Consider the following 21,121-nt stretch of genomic DNA (forward strand, 5'->3'; position numbering starts at 1 on the left):
GCCGACAATACAAAATATTATAATATAATAAAATGTCACCTTTTAGATGGCAGACCTAAAAGCTAATCCATGCAACAGTTGCAGCGCATTTTTATCACATAGTGTAGTTGCGTTTGCGCCCACTTGATTGAATTCAGACCAATATTCACTCAGTCTCAGCTCTGTGTTGTTCTTCAGTAATTCTTGCGGGAAAACTCTGTAAACGTAGCTGTTTAATGAGCCACTTCTGTCTGCTGGAACTGGTAGAGTACTGGTGGGTTTTCAAGCTTTTAAGCAGAAAGAAGCTGCCCACTCTGGCCAAAAGCAACACTATGAGTCTCAGTGAGAATAAACCAAAGCAATAAAATCATTGTCCTACCTGCGAAACAATGAACTGAAGCGAAACAGCTCTATAAAGCTGAGGGGAACTGCAGGTTGAGGTGATAAAGTTTTGTTGCAAGTGAACCCTTCGCATTGTTTTTTACATTCTTCCATTGATATATTGGATTTTAAAAAAAACTGTCGGCATGGCAGCTTTGAGCAAAAACGTGTCGTCTGAAATAACAATATGAATCTGTGAAACTAAACATGCTCTTTGTGGCCTGTATGGTTTACAAAACAGAAAATGCTCTTGGGCTGTAATACCATCAGTCTGTCCAAAACCAAATGATTCAGACTAATCTGAAAATGCCAGACTACCAGTCATTCAAAATGTATGCAGCAGGCCTTTGAAAACAGTTCCCATTCAAAATGAGCCATGTTTACGCCAACCAATGGAAAATATTTCACTCTGTCTGATGTTAGTTGTAGAGGCAGCGATTCTCAGATGCGAGTCCAGCTTCAGGCACCAACATGATTTATCGCACACTGCAAGTCCACAAGCTGTTTGACACCAAAAAGAAAGAAAATCCAAACTTGCGTCAGACTGATGACACAAGAGCAGCTCATCGTACTTATCTTCTAAGTAACTATGTAACGAGACAGAGATAGTCCTGCTTTTTAAGTCCATGATACAAACTAATGTGTGGATTGTGTAGTTCTGGTAATTAGGAGTAAATTGTGCTTTCAGTAAACAGGAGTGGCCTACTGTGAACCTCTGAGCAAATAAACTTCTACTGGTCACTGTGCCACTTGGACAACATGGAAAAATTATAACAGAAGTGAAATTTCCCATCAGAATCTGTGGTACTGTTAAGGTCCTAGACTCATGAAGTGTTCACTCTCACTCTCCACTTGTTTGATTTCATGTGTTCATGTTATGTTCAATGTCCAGTTTGTCAAACTCATTTCAAACGCCTGACAAATTTGCCCTGAGATTAGATCATCTTTCATTTCAACCCTGCTTTCACCCTCACAGTTTTAACAAACAGAACACTGAATCCTGAGCGCAAATTTTCTGTGAAAACATAAATGATCCAAATCCTATCCTTTAGCCAAGGCTGAGCGACCCTGTGGTGCATTGTAACGTCTCCCATGAGCAAACACGTATTTTCTCCAGGCTAAAACAGATAAATAGCATAACTGGCAGGAAACGTATACCATCTGTCCTGTCATGCGTGAAACCACATCACGAATAGCATCAAGACATACTTGTGCTGCTTTCATGACAGCGTGGAGACAGGAAACATTCATTTGCTTTGAAAATGCTGATCAGAATCCTTCTCTCACTAAGTAAAAAAAAAAAACTTCCCCTGAAACACTCACCTCTTTGCTCCAGACTTCCAGTAATTCAACTCCCTCCTAAATAAATAAAAAAACCCACCGGTAAGGAGCTGTAGATCTTGCCTTCAAGAATTCGAGAATTTATTGCTTTTTAAAGCAATGTTCACCTAAATACAAATTACAGAAAACTTTTATGCTCTCGTATGCATCATGAAGAAGGCATTCAGCATTTGACCCTCAGACAGTTAAAGCCACAGCTGGGATTTATAAAGGAGGAGAGAAAGGTGCCTCGCTTCCCCTGTGGAAATTCGCAGATGGAATTGGTTTACTGCTCAAACATACCAAATTCATCAGCGTGTTATTTTTACTACATTCCATCAACAGCAACTTGATTTAATGCCAGCGCTAACTATAGCTGCATTAGAGTAATATCTGGATTTGAAATCTAGCCAGCCACCTATAAATACACAGATGTTTTCCCTCATATCTCGGTTCGTCCTTACTCGGCTCCCACACTGTGACACTCTTAACACATTTTTTTTTTGTTTCTGGTCTATTTTCAGCATCACTACTACATCTCATTTAAGCACTTCGCAACATTCTTGAAATGTTGGAAGCTGGAAGGCGATGCAGTGGAAAGTCAGCAGCTGACTGAGTAAATAAAAATGGAATAACGTGTACTGGTGTATAACTTCTTCATTTCTCTGCACAGAGCTCCTGTCACCATCATGTCCGATTATCTTTAATCCCTTGGCTGATGTCTATTGTAACCTGAGTGACATGTGCAGAGTCACCACAAGGACACGTCCTGAGAAGCAAAACAAACCTAGCTGAAAAAAGGAAAGAAAAATCCCAAGGAGATCCTTTTAAGGAAACACAAACGGTGTGTCCTTAGCTAGCTTTTAAGTCTGTACTGGAGAATATTAGTGATGCTAGTCACAATATGGAAAAAGAGAGCAAGATAAATATGAGTTTATCTCTATCCAAATGAGATAATACAAAGAAATACTGTTTTAAAATGTGGCTACTTGCATTTATATATCTGATATATTATCTGGAGGCAGATAACAGAGCGATAATAGAGATATTGAGAGGCATGAGCGGATTTTGTGAGCTGGTGATGCTGGTACGGTGTTAAATAGCTGTAATTAACATTAACATGTTGTTTTTTTTTTTGCTACAATTGATTAAATAATTTGAAAGCTGTACAATATATGCCAGAACTGTGCAGAAGGTTGTGTTGCACAACCAAGCCAGTCATTTCGATGCTTTGGAGTTTGATACTGAACTATAAAAGCAACTCAGTTTGCGTGCAACATCACCAAAGTAAGGAAATCCCATGTGACTTCTCCAGTCTCTTTAAAATTGAGACTGAAGAACTCACTTGGATGACTGACAAAACATTTCTCGCACTGAAAGCGCAACATCCACATGAACAGCATCAACTTTCTGGGATGACACTAAACGTACAACAGAGAGAAGCATGGACAAAAAGTCCAAGTATTACTGTTCACATAAAAGTTTGGATGCTTTATTGTTCAAACAAGGCTGCTGACAAACGGACAAACCTATCAGATACAGGTGATAGTCACAATGAGAACTACAAAATTTGCTGGCTCTTACACAATTCTTGAAAAACTATTGTTTATATTTCGATTGTTGCTGTTAGATGTTAGCCCCCTTCCCCTAAAAGAGTGCACGAAGTGTTTCTACTTTATAGACGTGTTTAGAGCTGGATAATATCCAGACTTTGGCACAACACTCACACAGATGTATATGCGATCAATCAGGGTTGCAAACATAAAGACTGCCATGACTGATCTCGGCGGGGTTAGTAATGTTAAAATTATATTGACCATTTGCTCAACCCTGCTTCGTCCTAAGATTTTACATGGATTGTCATACAATTTTTAAGAGCTGTGCACTGTTTTCATTTCTATTTGTAAAACAATTGCATATATGTTTAAGAAGCAGGCTGCATTTAATTGCGTTATGTGTTTTCTTTTTACTTGAAGTTATTGTAAAGAAAACCAGTTTTCTAGTAAAGAAAACTGGTTTTCTTTACAAAAGCGATATTAATTTTAGTAAATTATTTTTAAATGACCTAGTACAAATTATATAATTAAGAATGTGTTTTTGATGTTTAAACTTTATGAAAAACTTCTTGCAGGAGTCCACTCTGAGTCACAGGAGAGGTGGAAAATAAATTTAACCTGGGTGTCTACTGTCTTGTGCAGTCTGGGAGATGATTGAATGTTAGGGTGGGTACAGTTTCCTCTGCGGTGGGGTCGGGTGGGCTGCCCCAGGTCCTGTGGGGCTGGGCGGTCCTACTGCCGTAGGCCCCGGTCTGGATGGGCCTGGGCTCCCTTGCCTTGGTGGGTGCCGAAGGACGGGGGTGCCTACTGTGCACAGCTGGCTGCCGGCAGAGCCGGCGGGCACGCCACTGCTACCCCCTCTGGCTTCTGCTCCGTGGCTACTGGGTGACCCCTCATCTGGGGCTCTCCTCAGCTCTTCCCAGGAGGGTGGCATGGATGCCCCTCCTTGGGGTCTCGCACTCTGGGGCCTCTGGATGTCTGGAGCCTGGATCTCCTCCATGCCTGCTTCATGCCCTGGGGGACAGGGCTATGGCTGTCTACATCCTCTAGCAGACCGTTACATGGGGAAACCTTTTGAATACAAGCGGGCTGATCCACACAGCTGTGCACACGGGTGTTCACTGTTCATAGACATAAACTACACCTTTATTGGCTGCTATTTCCAAGCACATTGTGCGCTGTCGGTCCTGCTTGCTGCACAACAAAATTCAATATTTAGTATTTACTGCTGTTTACACTTAGCTAGATTAACGTGATGGTGTTGTGTTTAGTATGTTGCTCTGTTTGTTTTTTGCTTGTTTTCTTTTTTTTTTCTCTCAACAGGTGATCCAGGAGATTTTTTTTCTCTTCTTTCTCTTTTTAAGTGCCCTTTCTCACTGTCTCTCTTCCCTTATGTTTTTCTTTTCCTTCATCTTTCTTTCTCCCTTTCCTATCCCTCAGTCATGTCTGTCCCGTCATTCATGAAAAAAAATTAGGTAACGTACAGAGAGATTAACGTCCTCCAAGATCCTGATTAATCTCCTTTGCGGACAAACAGGAAACGTGTTATCTGTATTCCTACGCATTTAATTAAATAAAGAGCACAACTGCTAAAAGGCTGAGGATTCGTTTTGCTAATTTGGGCATCATGTTACGACAGCCTAAAAGACACCACACTGTAATAATGGGTATTTATTGAAAAGGGCTGTTTCAGTCCCAGGAGAAAACATTGCTCTGATGGATGAGATGCCAGCAGGGTGGAGCAACTTAAAATGTGCTGTTTTTAAAACAGCAGTGTGTTTGAGAGTGCGTTTGAGTCTATCCCATCCTGGTGATAGAGGACATCTCCAGATGTTTCCTGCAGCTGATTTCATCACTGTGTTCAAATCTGGGGCATTTTTACTTCACTGTTATTGTTGGAACCATTGTTTTCTGACAAAGCCGCGATAAGACCACAGCACACACACACAAGTTTATCAAATCCACCTGATGGACGTACATTACAGTCTGCGCTGCATATAAACAACCGTCTTGAGTATATATTTGTTCCATTTCCTTTGTGGCAGATCCTGTCTGTTTACACAGGAAGGGGAATTTAATGTTGTCGCCACCAGATGTAAACAGACACTATTAGCAAACGGCAGGGAGAAATAATAATGGCAAACCTGCTGGGTTATTAAAAAAACAACAACAAAAAAAACGTCATTAAGACGTATCACAGCATCACAGGCTGCTCTTACGAAATACATAATCTATGTTTCCTCTGCAGTGAAGTCGGAAACATGGCAGGAGAAACTCGTTCATTGTGGTCAGACTTGGCCACCCATTATGTAGCCTTGCTGTGGCATCATGTGGCAGTAACCCGGCCAAAAGACTGCAGAAGCATTTTGCCCGGCGTGCTTAGCTGCCAAAATCAACAAATCATCAAATCTGCCCAACCTCTGGTCGCCTTGATATGAGTAACAACGATAGATTTACTATGGCAACAACACAGAGTAAGTGTAACAAGCAGCCATCCCAAAAATAATACCTCGCTTGAAACTCGCATACACACATATGAAAGGAAATTAACAAGAACTCTGACTTGTTTTATGGTAACAAACGTCTGCCGGCTGTGCTCTCACAAAACAGCCCTGCAGAAGACCTGTAATGTTCATACTGGCACAGCCATGTAGGGAAATCCTGAGGAAAACATTTCCCTGAGCTAAAATTATCCTGAACAGCTCTTCTATAGCATTCAGTAAATGCTATTATCATTCAGCTGAAATCATTTATATGATGCTGCCTATGACAATTTCTACTTGATTTATTGTTACTGCACACAGCTTCAGTGGTTTTTGATTTTTTTTCCATTATATACTTAATAAATAGGTGCTTGACTTGCTGCCAAGTGTAGCGGAACAGCTGGATTTGATTACTTTCCTGATATATGCTTCCATTGTATCAGCTCTCTTGGCCTGAGGTAAATGAAACGAGGAGACCAGTGTCAAGGGAATTACACATTTCTGTTGAACTTTAAAGGGGCAAACAAAGCAGGCAGTGTGGCTGCAGCTCTGAGTTTCCATGTGCCAAACTTTGACTTTGTCCTTCTGGACACTCTTTGAGATGCAGCCACAGGAGCTCCTGGTTTGTCTTACTGTGTTTGTCTGTGAAGAGCAGACTTGGGTCAAACAGTAGGTTCAGATGACTTCACAATTGTTTTGACTTACATTGATTTTATTGCTATCGTTAAATAGAATTAAGTAAGATGTCATTCACCCAAAGGTGTAATATACAAGTACTGTTACTTTCCAGGTCTTCTAGGATGCAGACTCATGTCTAGTAAACCACACTTCAGTGTGTGTCTGGAACCAGATACAGTAAAGTAAACCGAGTAACTAAACACGCACATCAAGTAATACATCAAGTCAAAGTCTGCACTCAGGATCACTAATGAACCTCTAATACATTTCACTGCTTTTCATACAGTATCAATGATATTCTTGTTGGCTGCTGTTCACGTTCGATGTTGTCCTAAAGGCTGTTTGCTGAAATGACAGGCCTTTGGAATTTAGCCAAATGAGATATGAATGACGTATGATACAGCACTAACGAGCAGGTAAATGGACTTTTAATTCAATTCTGTGACTTCACTGACCACCATCAGTCCATCTACTTGCCCTTAAACAGTCACTGCGCACAACACGACCGTAGAGTCAGGATTATCATTCAGTCGACCGGAAAGGGCGTTGGAGCATTTAGCTTTGACAGAGAGATGGCCGTGCTTTAGATACCCCAATAATAGAAGCAGTCACAAGAATGTAGTTTGGCCGACGTTTAAATATTGTAGTGGTGCCGAGCAAATGTTACTGCAGGACATGAGATGTAGGACACGGTGTATATAGGCCAGAGGAGAGGAGGCCAGGCAGGATACTTTACAAGCTAAATTAAACAGACAACTGTTACAGGCAGGGCTTTAGTTGCCTATTTTAACTCCTCCTTGGAGCCTGTGATGCATCTCCAGTGCTACACAAAACCACTCATGACCACAAATGGAGCTGACTTTTGGCATGATTTCAAGGCTCACGTGTGCTCAACAGTAATGGGACTGCTGGAGTAAAAACATGCATGATGATGGATATACAGCCAACGATTTAAACAGTGAAGAACTGCACAAAATATAACAATGGAATAATTAAACTCATATATTAAAACAATCAATGAATCAAAGCCACTTGTGTATAGCCAAACACTATTTAACACAACCGATGGGCACTGATGGCTTCCATTCAACAAAGACATGTATTCACAGCATGCATGAGTTTAGTACTTTCTTAAATGATAATAGGAATTGATTAACCCATCATGTTTTACAAAGATATGCATGTCCTGACATTTTGTACAGATATTTGTGGTTTACAAATGTCATATCTTAATGATGTTGGTGATAAAATCATCCATCTATTCATCCACCCATTCTTTTCATCCTTATCAAGGTCGCAGGGTGGCTGGAAACCCGACAATCGTTTTGGTTTTCTAGCTGACCATTTTGAGAAGAATATTTTTTCTTTTCTGTTTGTTTGTTGAACCACTTAACGCTGATTTGTGAATCATTCAAGCATAAAAGAAGCACCCAAATCAAGGGATGAATACATAACAGACAATTTAGCAAACAAACAATTTTAAATTGTATCTTTAGGGACTTTGTTACTAGCAGCCTGTTGAAAAAACACAACTTGCTTCCATCTCCTTAGTTGATTCTATGAAAGATAACAGGAATAAAATCGCATAATTCCACCAACAATGTGATTCCCAAAGAGCTATTAGCCAAAAACTTAGCATATCTTGGCATGGTGTAAAAAACAAAAACAAAAGACTAACTACAGCACATGAATAGTATCCAAAAGTCATGTTGTTTAAAAACATTAACAGAGAACCCGACACAGGATGTCATCTGATCCTTCAGTTGATCGATCTACTGTTCACTGAAGGTTTATCAGAAATGGTCTTAGTCGAAAATTGACTGTCAACAAGCCATTCTTCAGTAAGGGAAGCAGAGAAAAATGGCTATGTCAATTCCAAACTACAAAAGAGCTGGACTGGAAATCAGTGGCAACACATCACACTGCCAAAAGCAGTAAAGGGTATACCTCGATAGAACAACACACAGTGGTGGACTGTCAGTCATTGATTGGCCTCCCCAGTGACTGGACCTCAACATTATTGAAGCAATGTGGGAGAACAGAACAAAAGCAACACCCAACATCCAAAGAGCTTTGAATGGCTTCTTGAAGACTACTTTTTAAATCTTTTTTAGTTTTTAGTCTTCATAAGTTCAGGCTGAGTTAAAGAATAAATGTGGTCATACCAAGCATTGACTTTCAACCTCATTAGAATTGTGCAAACTCTGTTTTTACACTGTTTAGTCCTGTTTTTCCTGTACTGCTAGTGGATGCTACAAGCTAGCACTGCTACCCTAGCAATTCAAAACTGGTTCCTTTGGGTTGAAAAAGAAGCAAGACACCAAAATGAGAAACCCATGGTTTGAAGGGAGCAGATGTGTTTGTCTTGCTTTTTAATGTATCTGAATGAAGAAACATACCTGTTTCCCAAGCATTTGCACTTATTCTTGTTACAAAGGTTAAATGTGTGGGTGTCCATTTGTGAATAACACTCCAAACAAGCTATTCAAGCTATTTTACTACTTGGACTCTGTCTGTCACAATAGGCTGAGACTTTGTGCAGCAAATGTAATGTACCAAGTGAACATAATTGAACATCAAACTGAAGAATTTCTACTAAAAGTTGGTGGTTTGCTTGTTAAATGAATCATTTCCATCTCATGCACAGAACCTCTGGTCATGTGAACTTTCAATCACTCATCAGTCATCATGGCTGATTTCCCTCCCTAAATGTGAGGTACAACTCCAGCAAAAGTCAGGATGGAGTTTATTTAGCTAAAAATAACCAAACAAAGGCCATCTGGGGGGCTGGTATGTTGTTACTGATGCCAATGAAAACATGTTTAAAATGATCAAATTGAAAGTAAGAGGAATTATGCTTGAACAAGTTAGACACTGAACTATTTGCTTCTGTACTCTGCACCCTCTGAAGAACTCTTGTTATGCTCCTGTGTTCTCAGCATGTCATGATTTATTGAACACACTATGTCCAGCTTTTTTTAAACTTTACTTGACTTCAGATGGTCAAAGCTGAACGTGTGTGCTTCATGCACATTATGTGGAACTAAGACAACTTTAACAGTGTATTATTCAGTTTCTGAGCTCATTTAAAGGAATTTGATGTATAAAGTCAATAAATGGCTTCAGCACATGGTCAGCAGCTCTAAACGTGAGTGTATCTCGGAATAACTCGGGGCCTGCTTCCATCGGCTCTCATGCATCAGGGCTTGAGCAGCCAACCCCAACCTGAAGGTTTTCCATCAGGAGCACCAGCGTGCAGTTCCAGTTGACACAACAGCAGCCCAGCACCCTGCTGTGACGCTAGTCTCACTCTTGTGTTTTTACTGTACGTTTAAGCTGAAAGAAGGGTGGGGGCGCGCAAACCCTCCACCACCGAGGATACAGTTGAGGAACCAGCTGGTTTCCATTAGCATACCTCTTCTAGGGAATGGGAGGATTGGCTCATGTGGGCAGACACATGAGTAAGATAAACGATGCGATTGGTCAAGCACACTAGACCCTCTGTGAGAGCGGAGCCAGATCACCTCTGATTATGGTGATTCTTTAGCTCTTCTCCCAAACATATAATGTATGATGACAAAAACTCATGACAGATAGTTACCACGCTAAGTTCTAATCCGTGGGCCCCTTTACTTTTTATACATATTTAAGGTCATTTAGCCTGTAAACAGTCTAGCTAGGTTGCAATTTGTGCACCACACCTTCACAGTCCTGTGTGGCTTTTCACCTTTGGATAACTTCGGGGGTTTCTCTTGTGTGTTTTGCAACCAGGCAGGTGGAATCTGAGGCCATATTCATAAAATCTATAAATAAATAAACAAACCAAAGAGTGGAAGTCCTTTTACACCTCAGTCAAGCCAATCCAAATGCACCATATGTTACCCCAAAATACACTTTCCATCTACAAAGTTAAATATTTGCCAAACATTAAGATATTAAAGCATGAAAATGATTTGTCCTCTGGGCAGGAGTTAGAAGAGCAGAACAATACCACTCTTTGTGCAATGCTAGAACCAGAAGACATTTAAACAGGTGGAAACAGGTGGAAGCAGCTAGTCTGGTCCCCGGAAAGACTGCTAATGCTGTGATCAGACCAACATCAAAGTGCAGTTTTTATACAGCGCCTTTAATTCGCTGAGAGCTGCAAAATAGACGCCGTCCTTGAAGCAACATCTGGCCTGATGGATGGCACTTACACTACAAGTGTGTTTGTGTAACAGCTGAGAGATGGCAGAGATAAGTGACAGCCTTAGGTTAGAACTGAGTGATGATGCAGTCGCCCACCCACAAGAAGGTAAATGTCAGACTCAGTCTGGGCAGAAACACTATTTTATGACTCCTGTTAATGTTATGTGTGCTGAACCTTGGTTGAGGACAAGTGAAATTTTAGTTTGAAATGTTAAGATTCTCCTGTTTGCTAAACTATACAGGCTTTCTGAAGAGCTTGGATAAACACTGGGCTCACTTCACTGAGTAAACCCTGATAACTGTGATAAGGCTTTCTTTGGAAAAAAGACGAAAGTCTTGCTGTTACAACTCTTCGGTGTGCTGTACGCTCATTACAGTCTGACTAGTTAAAAGAATGAGAGGAAAGCGTGGTAATGACAACCTCCCTCAGTTGGCAGCTCGGCCTCCCACAGAGAAAACGCCTGGAGAGCACCATTAAGAGCGCCAGTGAAATTTACAGGCCTGCAGTGGGCCTCCGTATTAGTGGAGGTGAAACATGGATGGTGCCCTCAGGATGAGGACCCTCTTTGTGGATGTGAGACTAAATCACATGGGAACACAATAACGGGACTATGCGATGACAAAGGAGACTCTGTTTCCTGTTTCTGTCAGTTTCTGTAGACACACACTTGAGCCGCATGGTTTCAGGAACCATCAAGCGACTGACTGTTACCTTTAACCTAACCCAGCAGGGTGACACAAATAGCTTCCCCGCAGATGCCCGTTGATCCGTGGCCTTAAGCTACAGCAGTAAATTCTCTCACTAAGAAGAGGCATGTGATGACCCTCACTTTATTACTTTATCTTGACACTTTATTATTTCTTTTTCTCTTTTTTTTGTTCGGTCTGTGCAAACATTTTAGCTGGAAATGTGTGGACATTGATGGCCTAACCGAAAACTACATAAATAAATAAAGACAGAGGAAAAATAGGCCACAAAAGCAAATCACTCATATCACAAATCAACACTACATGGTGGGAGTGTTCAGGGTCATGGGAACGTAACAGAGATCAGCCGAGGACACAAAGAGCAAGTGGACTGCCCAATCCAAACACAACCAGCAGCAGGACCACACATACAACCCAAACTTACCTTAACGTAGGCGGTGTAGCGCTGGCACTCCTCTCGGTTGATGTCCAGGCTGAGCTGGTGGCTCATTTGGCTGATCTGAGATCCACTCTGAGCAAAGTAGACCCTGGAAGGCTGGCCTTTCAGGCGCTTTTCCACATCAGCCGTCAAGTTATACAGGAACTCTGAGAGGAGGCAGAAAACACTGTAAACATAGTATCAGCTGACGATAAATAGAAAAACCAGAAGTATGCAGGGTTTGGTTTTCTGGTAACTGCCATTAAGACATGAGAAAGAAAGAAAAATGTTTATTGCAGTGAAATTAAGACAAGTAAGAGGGAAGATGGGAACATTTTTTGGTTAAATTATATGATGGTGCTTTAGCTTAACAACAGCACTTTGTTCAATGTTGTTTCAGTAGATTTAATGTGATTTGGAAAAATGGCTTGCTCCTGTGATAGAGCCTGACTAAGCACCGCCACTGAAGAAATCAGGAATCTCATCAGTCACAATTTAGATTTTGAACGTTCAATTTTTCATCCACAAGCCGGAAGATATTAATTGGAAGGTCTTTTATTAGTGTCGACTCATGTTAACAGGCTTTTGTGATGATATTTCAAGAGTTTACAGTCAACTGACATAAGAATTAATGAAAAAATGTTGAATTTTCCAGCTGGTGGGACGGTACTAATCTTATTATGAAAGAAAACCTAGTAATAGTTTTCCTGCTGATTCCACACCTGGCTTTGAGACACAGAACAACGTCAAATCTGTTTTGAAATCGTAACCTGACATCACCAGTGTTTCTGTTTCTTTGCCCTTTTAAATCCCTTCCTCTCAATGAATCAACTTCATTCTCTAGTAGTTTCGTGAAGACGGTGTCATACTGGTAAAAGAGTGGGCGGGGTGGCAAGCACACCCAAGTCGGACCAAAGCCTACTGTTTCCATCGTCCAGCAGAGGGGACGCCATGACCTCACTCCAGAGGAGGCGAATGAAAGTTTCGTTATAGGAGTCACCAAACACACGGTGCTGCACTTTCCATGGTGTTTCGCCAGACGAATAAACAGAGAGGCTTTATTCCTGCGAGCCAGGACATATTCATTATGTAACGGCAGGCTTCCTGTTCCCCGGGGGGGGGGGGGCTGTAAATGACTACACCCAAACACTGGAACAGGACTGCACCTCAGCCGTCAACAGTCACCCCACCCAACAGCCAGTTAGCAAATGTTGAAGGGTAAGTCATAAGCCATAGTGACACCCAGCCTCGGCCAATGGATGTGATGCTCTAACTCAAAAAGATAAGACATTACATGATGGTATGTAATGTGTGGTATAAAGTGGTAAACACTTCCTGTCTTAGGAGTAGGTGTGGTTTGGAAATTTGTGTGATGTTATCCCCTCTCTGCAGAGATCAACTGACAAAGTTGTAATGTGGTTGTGCGTCATGTGATGCTACTGGCCAACACGTTCTCATCTAACATGTGGGATGAATAGCATGTGACAAATCGTAGGTATGTTGCGTGTTCGGAGGCATGAGAGCTGGATGGAGTGAATCTATACATGTAAATATCTTTTACGCTCTGATCATGAATTGCTTTGGAAAACTTTACGTGATAGGGTTAAGGTTATGGTTAGGTCTGGAATGGAGGGCTGGAGCTTCTGCTTGAAGCGTGTGTTACTGTCGTGAACGGCATTCAGTTGGATTCAATTGATAACCCAGAACGTCTGCCAGCCGGGAATGAGGCTGGCAGAGGTAACCAGGAACATACTTGTACCATACCATACAAAGTCTGTGCTTCTAAGTAAATACTTGCCTCCAACAAAGTTAATGTTCTCCAGATTTGCTCTCCTGGAAAATTTGAAAGCTTGTTTTTGCTGCTGAACGTTTTTCTTTGCCATTCATAAGTCTAAATGTCAGGTTATTATCCCAAAACTTTGAGTTTGTATATCAAAATCTCTAGTTAGGTATCTGAAAGTTTTGAGTTACAATCATAACATTTCAAATTATTATGTTAACATTTCAATTTATCTCAAGATTTCAGGTTAGGTATCTAAAAATTTTGACTTACTGACTTAAACTCCTGAGCAAATCAACATTTTGAGATACAAAACTTTAAAATTTGAGATAATAACTCAAAGTTTGGAGACGATAACTCGAAATTTCAACTTACTGACTGAAATTATGAGATACCTAACTCAAAATGTTGAGATAATAACACAAAATTGTGATCTCTGGATGGAAATAAAAAAGCCTAAACAGGTGAAGCTGGGGCAAAATCGATGTGACCAAAATACAGAACGATCTCTTGCTGTGTGGTGATCAGCATCGTCATTTTAATCAGCGTTCCATATTTGCATTGACGAATGTGAATTTCACTTTCGCAGTGATAAGAACATATCTGCAGGGATGTGAAACGGTCGTCACTAAGCAACAACAAAATACTGATATTACTTTGGCACATAACTCCCTTAAAACCACAATTTTATATTTTTATGACATTTGGCTTTGCAGACTTTTTTGTTTTTTACACTGACTACAGTAGTGCTCACATTCTTTAGGCTAAGCTAAGCACCTCTCATTCTTTGTGTACAGACGTGAGGAGACTATTAACCTTCACATGGATGTCTTTGATGGATCTCTTTCCTTATCTACCTTACTGTCCAGGTTAAATCATCTATGGAAAGGAGCGGCAGCTGTGCATGCTTCATCACATCATTACCTATTTGTCCAGGTAGCTGTCTTCCTCTGAAACGCATGCAGACTGTGACGTTGAAGCAGTTCAAGTTCTGCTGGCCCTCGTGGCACTGTGGCACAGTTATGTTGATAGAGACAGGCAAGAAGATGGAGACATCCACTGTAATCACAGGCCGCGACCTACGACCACAGATTCCAGCACAGGAACACAGTGTGGGATAGACTGACCATTAAAATGACTCTGAAGTAGGATAAAGTGGCACTCTGCTTCTCACAAATATTGCCATGTCAGAGAGAATTATCCTATTACTCACCTCAGGAGCACCACGCTATCCGCCATGAAAGCTCCGATAGTAACATCTGCAAGGCAATAAAACATAAAGAAGATATGGCATTAATGCAACATATGCTGACAGCGCTTTTGACACCTGCAAATCCACAACAATGCACAGAGCTCTTTAATTGTCACGCTGTCTCAGTCTGCATGTCAGCTGTGGAATGCAGTAAACAAGATGCCTCAGTCACAAGTCTGAAACTGTTACTGCGTGACAATAACAGGATAAAGCCATGATAAATATTTAAAAATGTCATCCTTTTTCACTTTATGTTTCTCATTTTGCTTTGATGTTCTCGTGTTGCTGAAAAGCTCTGTTATGACCATACCTGCGTATCCATTACCGTCCATGTCCACATTGCCAGAGATGGACTGGCCAAACATCTGCAGACCAGGGTTTACGCTGCGCCCAGACAGTTTCTGTAACACATGATACCAGCCTTTAAATAACACACGTGAGCCAACAAGGAAAAAATGAGCACTTCTGTTTTTTGTTTTTGTTTTTGTTATACTTAAATGAACCTTTCCTAACAGGTCTATAGCTGTGATTCATGAGGGTTGGGTAAATACGCCACCGTCAAGCCCATGAGGAAACGACTGTGTCTTATTTCTGGGTCTAAAAGTATTGTGAAACCTACACATATTGCACACATGCACACATTCAGTATGTGTTTTCATTACCATGCATTGATCAGGCTGTAAAGAAGCTAATTAATCTGGAGATGAGGAGAAAGCAGGTCACACAACGATGCTGCTTCACATCAGAGCAAATTATATTTGCGAGTCCTTACCATTGAGTATTTTTTGGTTATTCCTGTGGCGTCCCCATGGTAGATATAAACCGCTCCTCCATACTCATCCTCTTTGGGCGCTCCTATGGCTACATCTGAGGAGACAAAGAATGCACAAGAAGTGTTTCTGTGAAAATAAATGAATGAAGACATAAATAACTGAATGAGTGCACAAAAGCTTTCATTAATCATCTGTTTACTTTCTGCTAGCCAGTGCCTGGGAAACAAGCTTTAACTGTAAGACTCATGATAGACAATTAAGTGTTGTTAGTGGCCATAAAACTTGTGCGACCTCTGAGAAAGTGGAAACAAGGCTATAAAGTGCTGGCAAGCACTGAAACACCCTCCCATTAGCCCTTTTCAGCAGAAAATCAGATATAAACTTGCTTTTACAAACCAAAACACCTCTACGCCATGTGGTGCAGCACAGCGATGTAGAAATGGTAAAAGAATTTTTAAGGAAGCATTACAGAGATTGAATTCAAGTCTTGAAGTTGTCAGTGTGAGTCTACAGTAGTTCTTGCTAATTAAATGGCAGCAGTTAGGTTGTAAATAATCGCCCGCCAGGCAGCGAGTGTGTCTGTGGCGAGTGAGTGACGAGTTACAAGATGAGTTATGCTTCCCAGCTGCCATCTTTCTCGGCAGACTCACACATGCTGTGCCAGGCTGCAAGCCTCTGGGCATATCTCACATGGAGATGAAACCAGGCAGGCAGAAGCTTCCAGCTTGGAGTTGGAGATAGAAGCCAAGTGGAGCCCTTCAGAGCGGAGCCAAGCGAGGGAAGAGCAGACAGAATAAATGTATGTCTGCGTGCGTGTGGGTCATTCGGTTTGGGACTCCGTACCCAAAAGGGTAAGAGAGGGCAGTACTCTCTACTTGCCACAGCATATTAATAAAAAAAATGTGTGTGGAAATGAGGGGTTTTGTCACACCTACTGGGCGACCATCGCTCGCTTGTGAGCTGAAGGGAAGAGTATAAACAGTGTGACTTCATTATCCTTTACATGACAGGAGAAAAGGCTTTGTTTCATGACATCAGGGCAATGTCAGTGTAACTGCACCGCTGCCACTATGTGTTTGTCATTCTTCAAACTGCAGATTAATGGTCCACTGGAGAATTTTGTAAGGCCACAGCTTTGCTCTGATCTGTCAGCAGTGACAGATGAGAGGTCAGATATGTCTTCTTTGGTTGAGCCTCTGAGCTATTATTTAAGCATTAAAAAGACTATGAAAGATTTTTATAAAAACAAAACAAAACAAACCCCAGATGTGAAGTTTCTCTTTCGTTTACAGCTTCACATGCCGTTGAGGCTCACCTAAAAGCTTCATATAATTAAATCTTTCATTTGCAAAGCAGAAAGCTTTAAAAACATTGCTTTGCACCGACCTTGATAGCCGTCGTCATCTATGTCTCCGATTGCGGCAATGCATTCTCCGAAGTGTGCATTGAAAGCGCTATCGCCAGTCAACACGCCATCCTCTTCCATGACCCCCTAAAAACAAAATCAGGCAAGAGAATAATTTATATCCAGATCCAGCAGAGGAAAAAAAGAAAGCTGCAGTTACACAATTGCAGCTTTTATTTGATTAAATTAATTGGCCACCACTGCAGATAGCAGCCTTTCACCCAAATGACTTAACCAAGAAGTCGCTCTTGTTGCAATAACGCTTACACATACAGTGTACAAACAGGAGCGGTTAAATAACACCACTGCTGAATCTCACCCCACTCCACTCCACTGTTTATTATATGATAACCACAGTCAGGAAATAATAATGGAAATATAATAAAACAAGTCTGCAAGCTATGCTCTCATGTTCCTGCTGACTCCAGTTTCCACTCACGTTCCCTCTGCTGAGGTACACAGACACCTGGCCCTCATCCCTGAGCTGGCTGTGCATTGGTGCCCCCACCAGCAGGTCCGACAGGCCGTCCTGGTTCAGATCAACTGCACACAATGAGGAGCCAAAGTAAGAGCCCATCTGGAACCAAGGTGAGCCACAAAGCAATGGGTCAGATCACAGAAACACGAACGGTTCATTCATTTCACACACAGCTCACATCTAAACAGGATTATTTCTGCTTTTATGGACCAATATTAAAGGAATAACAACACAGCTTCAAGCTGCCTCGAATTTCTTTTAGTTACTCTGAATGAAAAACATTAGCCCCCCCCCCCCCCCCCCCCCCCGGCTGTAGTTTGTGGCAAGCGTGCTCCTTTCTTTTTCAAACAGTGTATTTCTGGCAACAAAACAGTTAGAGCAGTGTGTCTGGAAGAGTCAATGATTCCTCAGGCACACTGGGACCACACATTCATGCTCATACCATTTTCCCTGAGGCTTGAAAACTCTTCACCAAAGATGCACCATCAATTTTAAAAATATAAACCTGAAAAAACAAAAAAACAGAATCACTTCAGCAACCGACACAAAAGGACTTCGAATGGCTGAAAATGAAGATGAAAGCACTACTTTTCCGCTGCTGCTGTGCTGAGGAGCCCCTGCAGCGATGTCTATTACATTAGGAGAGGAGAAGTGTCCAGCAGTCACAGCATAGCCTGGAGACAGAGACAATAATTTGTTGCAGCCGCCTCTGTCCTGATGTATGTCATTTAACATTATATTCTCATTAACCTGCTCTCACCAAGGTAGCTGTATCTGTGGGAGTCAATGTTGTCTTTGTTCAGGCTATAGAAGGAGTCAGAAGTCAGGTTGTACACCTTGACCGTCCCAGTCCAGTAGTATGACCCCGGTGCCCCCATTACCACCAGCTCCTGAAAATGAGACAGCCGCATATTCATGCAGATAAAAGTGGCAGGGATTCACCCCCTGTGTGCACTGCAATAGCCTGCTGCAGAGAGGGGGAGGAAAAAAAAGGAAAACGCTGTCGGGTGAACATCTGGTTAACCAACAGCCACAGAATGGTTTTCACTATCTGTCCTTAAACACACATGCAGCAGTATCAGCTTTCCTTGCTGCGATGGAGACTTTCCTCCCTTGAAGGAAATCTAAAAGCTGTGAAATGAAGTTGCTCAAAGATTTTTCTTGTAACGGTTCACGGATATTTAAGCTGACAACGGAACAGCAATAAAGATGCTCTGTTTGGACTACGCCTGAGTCGGTTGTAAAGGAGGATGTGAAGTTAGCACCGAGCGCGCTCCTTTTGTGCAAACAACATTAAAAACACAGTCAGGACCTTACTCAGCGGTATGCACTCTGTGCTGCGGTGTCAAACATCTGGGCACCACAAGGCGTACCGACCAAGGTTCAAACAAGGATAAAGGTTTAACGGTTGGACACCGTTTCTTTAAATTCTTCACATTCTTTGTAGGGGGTTCAAACACTTTAACAGATCCACACTCAGGTCGGTCATTCGTGAAAAAAAAAGGGTTTGATGATGAAGTCTCTTTGGTTTGGAAACACTAGGTTCATTGTGGAAACCAACATGGTGTCACTTAGAGCTCTCCTATGAGCAGCAGATAGCTGCTTTTTATCCAAATTATTTAACGTGGTATCATTCAGCATGGTATTATTACCCAGCTCTCCCGTGAGGTGCAGATAGCTGCCTTTTATCCAAATTATTTAACCAAGGAGTCACTCTTGTTGCAATAACTCTTAAATACAAAGTGCGCAAACAGAAGCAGTTAATCGCATCCTCCTCTCCATGCCCATGAGTTGGACAAAAGCATGTCACATACACTAAAATCTTTAGTTCCACTGAAGGCTCGCCACCTGTAGGGGTCTTTGAAGTTTATCTATGGCGATTTTACACTGGGGTTTACTTGAACAACGGAAAGATCCCCGAAACCATCTGTGAATCTGAGGCTCTGCAATGTGGCTCTGGAACACACATCTAAGAATCTGAAGCATGTGATGTTTTTGAGAACTGACAATACGGATATTGCTTGTTATTGTGTATTTGCGTGTGTGTGTGTGTGTGTGTGTGTGTGTGTGTGTGTGTGTGTGTGTGTGTGCAAATGAATTCAATTTAAAATCGATAATCAGGTACATTCTAGGCCTTCTTCTGTGTCTTTCTAAAGTTTTAAATTGCCAAAACTCACATATTTATCATGTAGTAATATAAACATTTCACTTTTCATAGTTATCCAAAATATTACAGGACCCCTAATGTGCAGTATAAATGAAAGAACAAACTTAAAAAAAAAAACAAAGCCATGTGTTCTGCATGTGGTTTGACTGTGTTTGAGTCATTCGTGTGTATATATAAAAGCTAGTGCGCAAATTTAGAGTTCATGTTTATTTATTCATTTAAGCCTGTTAGATGGCAGCAAATAGTGGAAAATGTCCATCACATTTTTTCCATAATCCAAAGGTCTCTAGGTAATTTATTTTGCCTTTCCTAACAGGAGTAAATGGGAAAATCCTCACACTGGCAAACCTGAAAACGACTGGAGTTTAATAATAGTAACAGGCTACGCAGATGCTAAAATAATATTTTGCATAGCTAAAATAAAGGAGAAGTGCAAAAATGATATGAAATGAATTTCTTGCCAGTGAAAATGTTTGTTAGCCTAGGGCCACAGCTGTGCTCTGAGGACACATTTTAAGTCATTTATGGTCTACTGTACATTACTGTATGTTCCAAATTAAGCTTAACTGTAATCTGAGACATGAAAAGAACCTTTGAGGAACACATGGCTCACAGGAAAGACTTATCCTGCACATGCATTGAAAACGAGAGTCCTAAACTGGTTACAAAATACATTTTTCAATTTTTAATGAATCCCTCAAATGCATCTTTTCCCCTGTCACACTACAGTTCTGCTAAGATGCATGTAAGAGTTAATCTATTTGCACTTCCTCTCACCAACTCCACTCAGGCGCTTCACTGACTCAGTTCAATGGGGCAGCTGTGTGAAAGTGCAGCATCCACCAGTTGGAAGACCGGTGGATTGATTCCCCAGCTATACCAGTCTGCATCTTGAAGTATCCTTGGGCAAAATACTTAACCCCAAGTTGTTTCTGATGAATTGGAGCGTGTGTGCAAATGTGACAAAGGTATAGAAAAGAACGCTTGTATGAATGTGAGTGTGACTGGGTGAAAGAGGTAATAAATTTGTAGGAAACTAAGCACTTTGAGAGCTCAGGTAGAATAGAAAAGATATGTTTGGGAGAACAATAGGTATTTGTAAGATACACAAAGGTAATACACGATCATGAATGGTATCGTGTCGATACAAAGCAAGGCAAGACAAGAGCATCAAAGCCACGGAGAAAAGGAAACTCATATTTTCTTTAACGTTTTATCTCGTGGAACCACACCAGAGGTCAGGTGAGGCCGCCACATCCTTCCCTACCTATCTGCTATCTCTGAAAACATTAGCTTACAATTGTCAGCAGAGCACTGGTGGTTTTGATACAAATATATTTATCTGAGTGTAGAATTTGGACCACACCAAAGTCTTCTATAAAGGAGGATGTGATGCTACTGCTGAGAAGGCTATACGCGATCATGGATGACATCCCGTGTCAATACAAAACAAGGCATCAAAGTGACAAAGAGGCGAGCGAAGGGAAAAAGATCATTCAAATAGCCTTTTAAACATGTGGTGATGCGATGAAATATAGAAATTTACCAAACAATG

At 41.3% G+C, this 21,121-nt stretch overlaps 1 protein-coding gene across 1 annotated transcript in view; it reads right to left on the reverse strand.

Moving 5' to 3' along the window:
- itga9 (integrin, alpha 9) overlaps window positions 1-21,121 on the reverse strand; it is a 49,123-nt gene that overhangs the window by 20,350 nt on the left and 7,652 nt on the right. The window contains exons 6-15 of the mRNA XM_026191091.1: window positions 18,160-18,289; window positions 17,988-18,073; window positions 17,842-17,904; window positions 17,361-17,498; window positions 16,903-17,008; window positions 15,516-15,610; window positions 15,054-15,144; window positions 14,705-14,750; window positions 14,416-14,570; window positions 11,718-11,878 (exon numbers count right to left, since the gene is read on the reverse strand). Coding sequence (XP_026046876.1) covers window positions 11,718-11,878; window positions 14,416-14,570; window positions 14,705-14,750; window positions 15,054-15,144; window positions 15,516-15,610; window positions 16,903-17,008; window positions 17,361-17,498; window positions 17,842-17,904; window positions 17,988-18,073; window positions 18,160-18,289 — 1,071 coding nt within the window. The remainder of the gene's footprint in view (window positions 1-11,717; window positions 11,879-14,415; window positions 14,571-14,704; window positions 14,751-15,053; window positions 15,145-15,515; window positions 15,611-16,902; window positions 17,009-17,360; window positions 17,499-17,841; window positions 17,905-17,987; window positions 18,074-18,159; window positions 18,290-21,121) is intronic.

The sequence above is a fragment of the Astatotilapia calliptera genome, chromosome 13, assembly GCF_900246225.1.
Source record: "Astatotilapia calliptera chromosome 13, fAstCal1.2, whole genome shotgun sequence".
Lineage (NCBI taxonomy): Eukaryota > Metazoa > Chordata > Actinopteri > Cichliformes > Cichlidae > Astatotilapia > Astatotilapia calliptera.